The sequence below is a fragment of the Lampetra fluviatilis genome, chromosome 76 (assembly GCF_964198595.1).
Source record: "Lampetra fluviatilis chromosome 76, kcLamFluv1.1, whole genome shotgun sequence".
Classification (NCBI taxonomy): Eukaryota; Metazoa; Chordata; class Hyperoartia; order Petromyzontiformes; family Petromyzontidae; genus Lampetra; species Lampetra fluviatilis.
Genome location: NC_136350.1, coordinates 3,718,326 through 3,722,849, shown reverse-complemented (window position 1 = coordinate 3,722,849; position 4,524 = coordinate 3,718,326). Strand labels below are relative to the sequence as shown.

Sequence of the window (4,524 nt, the reverse complement as noted above, 5' to 3'; positions counted from 1 at the left end):
TTAGTGACTAGTTAGTGACTAGCTGATGGTTCACCTTGGTCGTGAGAGGCTGCAGACATCTTCCTCAGCTAACTAACTAGTAACTAACTAGTTAGTGACTAGTTAGTTACTAGTTAGTGACTAGTTAGTGACTAGTTAGTGACTAGTTAGTGACTAGTTAGTGACTAGTTAGCGACTAGTTACTGATGGTTCACCGTGGTCGTGAGAGGCTGGAGACATCTTCCGCAGCTAACTAACTAGTTAGTGACTAGTTAGTGACTAGTTAGTGACTAGTTAGTGACTAGTTAGTGACTAGTTAGTGACTAGTTAGTGACTAGTTACTGATGGTTCACCTTGGTCGTGAGAGGCTGGAGACATCTTCCGCAGCTAACTAACTAGTAACTAACTAGTTAGTGACTAGTTAGTGACTAGTTAGTGGCTAGTTAGTGACTAGTTACTGATGGTTCACCTTGGTCGTGAGAGGCTGCAGACATCTTCCTCAGCTAACTAACTAGTCACTAACTAGTTAGTGGCTAGTTAGTGACTAGTTAGTGACTAGTTAGTGACTAGTTGATGGTTCACCTTGGTCGTGAGAGGCTGCAGACATCTTCCGCAGCTAACTAACTAGTTACTAACTAGTTAGTGACTAGTAACTAACTAGTTAGTGGCTAGTTAGTGACTAGTTAGTGACTAGTTGATGGTTCACCTTGGTCGTGAGAGGCTGGAGACATCTTCCGCAGCTCGTGGGGGGCGTGGATCTGCAGGAACTGCTCTTCCTCCGCCTTTAACTGGTGGGGGGGGGAGGTCACACAAGGGTCACACGGGGGTCACACAGGGGTCACACGGGGGTCACAGGGTCACACAAGGTCACAGGCGGGTGAGTGAGTGGGTGGGTGAGTGGGGGGGTGAGTGAGTGGGTGGGTGAGTGGGGGGGTGAGTGGGGGGGTGAGTGAGTGGGTGAGTGGGTGAGTGGGTGGGTGTGTGAGTGGGTGAGTGGGGGGGTGAGTGGGGGGGGTGAGTGAGTGGGGGGGTGAGTGGGGGGGTGAGTGAGTGGGTGAGTGGGGGGGTGAGTGGGGGGGGTGAGTGGGTGGGTGAGTGGGGGGGTGAGTGTGTTGGTGGGGGGGTGAGTGGGCGAGTCGGTGTGCGAGTGGACGGGTGAGTGAGTTTGTGAGTGTATGAGTAAGTGTATGAGTGAGTGAGTGTATGAGTGAGTGAGTGTATGAGTGAGTGTATGAGTGAGTGAGTGTATGAGTGAGTGAGTGTATGAGTGAGTGAGTGTATGAGTGAGTGTATGAGTGAGTGAGTGTATGAGTGAGTGAGTGAGTGTATGAGTGAGTGAGTGTATCAGTAAGTGTATGAGTGAGTGAGTGTATTAGTGAGTAAGTGTATGAGTGAGTGAGTGAGTGTATGAGTGAGTGTGTATGAGTGAGTGAGTGTATGAGTGAGTGTATGAGTGAGTGAGTGAGTGTATGAGTGAGTGAGTGTATGAGTGAGTGAGTGTATCAGTAAGTGTATGAGTGAGTGAGTGTATTAGTGAGTAAGTGTATGAGTGAGTGAGTGAGTGTATGAGTGAGTGTGTATGAGTGTGTGAGTGTATGAGTGAGTGTACTAGTCAGTGAGTGTATGAGTGAGTGAGTGTGTGAGTGTGTGAGTGAGTGAGTGTGTGTATGAGTGGAGTGTGTGAGTGAGTGAGTGTGTGAGTGAGTGTGTGAGTGAGTGTATGAGTGAGTGAGTGAGTGTATCAGTAAGTGTATGAGTGAGTGAGTGTATGAGTGAGTGAGTGTATGAGTGAGTGAGTGTGTGTATGAGTGTGTGAGTGAGTGAGTGTGTGAGTGAGTGTGTGAGTGAGTGAGTGTATGAGTGAGTGAGTGAGTGTATAAGTGAGTGAGTGTATGAGTGAGTGAGTGTATGAGTGTGTGAGTGAGTGTGCGAGTGAGTGTGTGAGTGAGTGAGTGTATGAGTGAGTGAGTGTATGAGTGTGTGAGTGAGTGTGCGAGTGAGTGTGTGAGTGAGTGAGTGTATCAGTAAGTGTATGAGTGAGTGAATGAGTGAGTGTATGAGTGAGTGTATGAGTGAGTGAATGAGTGTATGAGTGAGTGTATGAGTGAGTGTGTGTATGAGTGAGTGAGTGAGTGTATAAGTGAGTGAGTGTATGAGTGAGTGAGTGAGTGTATGAGTGAGTGTGTGAGTGAGTGAGTGTATGAGTGAGTGTATAAGTGAGTGAGTGTATGAGTGAGTGAGTGTACTAGTGAGTGAGTGTATGAGTGAGTGAGTATACTAGTGAGTGTATGAGTGTGTGAGTGAGTGTATGAGTGAGTGTACTAGTGAGTGTATGAGTGTGTGAGTGAGTGTATAAGTGAGTGAGTGTATGAGTGAGTGTACTAGTGAGTGTATGAGTGAGTGAGTGAGTGTATGAGTGAGTGTATGAGTGAGTGTGTGTATGAGTGAGTGTATGAGTGAGTGTATGAGTGAGTGTATGAGTGAGTGTATGAGTGAGTGTGTGTATGAGTGAGTGTATGAGTGAGTGAGTGTATAAGTGAATGAGTATATGAGTGAGTGTACTAGTGAGTGTATGAGTGAGTGTATGAGTGAGTGTATGAGTGAGTGTGTGAGTGTATGAGTGAGTGTGTGAGTGAGTGTGTGTATGAGTGAGTGTATGAGTGAGTGTGTGAGTGTATGAGTGAGTGTGTGAGTGTATGAGTGAGTGTGTGAGTGTATGAGTGAGTGTATGAGTGAGTGTGTGAGTGAGTGTATGAGTGAGTGTATGAGTGAGTGTGTGAGTGTATGAGTGAGTGTGTGAGTGAGTGTGTGTATGAGTGAGTGTATGAGTGAGTGTGTGAGTGTATGAGTGAGTGTATGAGTGAGTGTATGAGTGAGTGTGTGAGTGTGTGAGTGTGTGAGTGAGTGTATGAGTGAGTGTGTGAGTGTATAAGTGAGTGAGTGTATGAGTGAGTGTACTAGTGAGTGTATGAGTGAGTGAGTGTATGAGTGAGTGTATGAGTGAGTGTGTGTATGATTGAGTGTACTAGTGAGTGTATGAGTGAGTGAGTGAGTGTATGAGTGAGTGTATGAGTGAGTGTGTGTATGAGTGAGTGTATGAGTGAGTGTATGAGTGAGTGTATGAGTGAGTGAGTGAGTGTATGAGTGAGTGTGTGAGTGTGTGAGTGAGTGTATGAGTGAGTGTGTGAGTGCGTGAGTGAGTGAGTGTGTGAGTGTGTGTACTAGTCAGCGAGTGAGTGTATGAGTGAGTGTGTATGAATGAGTCTCACTGTGGCTCCCATCCTGCGTAGCGCCAGGAAGACTCGCACCTTCTGCCTCGAGAAGGTGAGTGAGTGAGTGTGTGTGTGAGTGTGTGTGTGAGTGTGTGAGTGTGTGAGTGTGTGAGTGAGTGTGTGAGTGTGTGAGTGTGTGAGTGTGTGAGTGAGTGTGTGAGTGTGTGAGTGTGTGAGTGAATGTGTGAGTGTACTAGTGAATGTGTGAGTGAGTGAATGTGTGAGTGAGTGAGTGAGTGTGTGAGTGAGTGAGTGTGTGAGTGTACTAGTGAGTGAGTGAATGTGTGAGTGAGTGTGTGTGTGTACTAGTCAGTGAGTGAGTGTATGAGTGAGTGTGTATGAATGAGTCTCACCGTGGCTCCCATCCTGCGTAGCGCCAGGAAGACTCACACCTTCTGCCTCGAGAAGGTGAGTGAGTGAGTGAGTGTGTGAGTGTGTGAGTGTGTGAGTGTGTGAGTGTGTGAGTGAGTGTGTGAGTGTGTGAGTGAGTGTGTGAGTGTACTAGTGAGTGTGTGAGTGAGTGAATGTGTGAGTGAGTGAGTGTGTGTGTGTACTAGTCAGCGAGTGAGTGTATGAGTGAGTGTGTATGAATGAGTCTCACCGTGGCTCCCATCCTGCGTAGCGCCAGGAAGACTCGCACCTTCTGCCTCGAGAAGGTGAGTGAGTGAGTGAGTGTGTGAGTGTGTGAGTGTGTGAGTGTGTGAGTGAGTGTGTGAGTGTGTGAGTGAGTGTGTGAGTGTACTAGTGAGTGTGTGAGTGAGTGAATGTGTGAGTGAGTGAGTGTGTGTGTGTACTAGTCAGTGAGTGAGTGTATGAGTGAGTGTGTATGAATGAGTCTCACCGTGGCTCCCATCCTGCGTAGCGCCAGGAAGACTCGCACCTTCTGCCTGGAGAAGGAGTCGAGGGGCCGATCGGCCCCGGGGCCTCCCCCCAGGGCACCGCCCTCGGCTCCACCCGGCAATCCGTGACTCATCTACAGGCAGACAGAGACACAGAGACAGAGACAGATAGACACAGAGACAGAGACAGAGAGACACAGAGACAGAGAGACACAGAGACACAGATACACAGAGACACAGAGAGAGACACAGAGACACAAAGAGAGACACAGACACACAGAGAGACAGAGAGACAGAGACCCACACTCATAGAGACCCACAGAGACCCATACTCGGGCGGGCTGTAGTAGCGCGAACTAGTACACCACCGCTCCCCAAAGACAAAGATCCCCCGTGTAGCCTCTAGCAGGCTGTAGGGGCAAGTGCTGTCAGTA

The 4,524-nt window shown here is 48.3% G+C and overlaps 1 protein-coding gene across 3 annotated transcripts in view; it reads right to left on the bottom strand.

Annotated features, from left to right (window-relative positions):
• LOC144953428 (beta-catenin-interacting protein 1-like) overlaps positions 1-4,224 on the bottom strand; it is a 4,849-nt gene extending 625 nt beyond the window's left edge. Inside the window, exons 1-2 of one of the 3 annotated variants that reach the window (XM_078884004.1) lie at positions 4,093-4,224; positions 686-767 (exon numbers count right to left, since the gene is read on the bottom strand). In XM_078884004.1, the coding sequence (XP_078740130.1) occupies positions 686-767; positions 4,093-4,224 (214 nt within the window). Of the gene's footprint in view, positions 1-684; positions 768-3,604; positions 3,731-3,852; positions 3,969-4,092 lie in introns of those variants that run through there. The other 2 variants (XR_013640808.1, XR_013640807.1) reach the window with 2 other exon arrangements.
• Between the last annotated feature and the right edge of the window lie 300 nt (positions 4,225-4,524).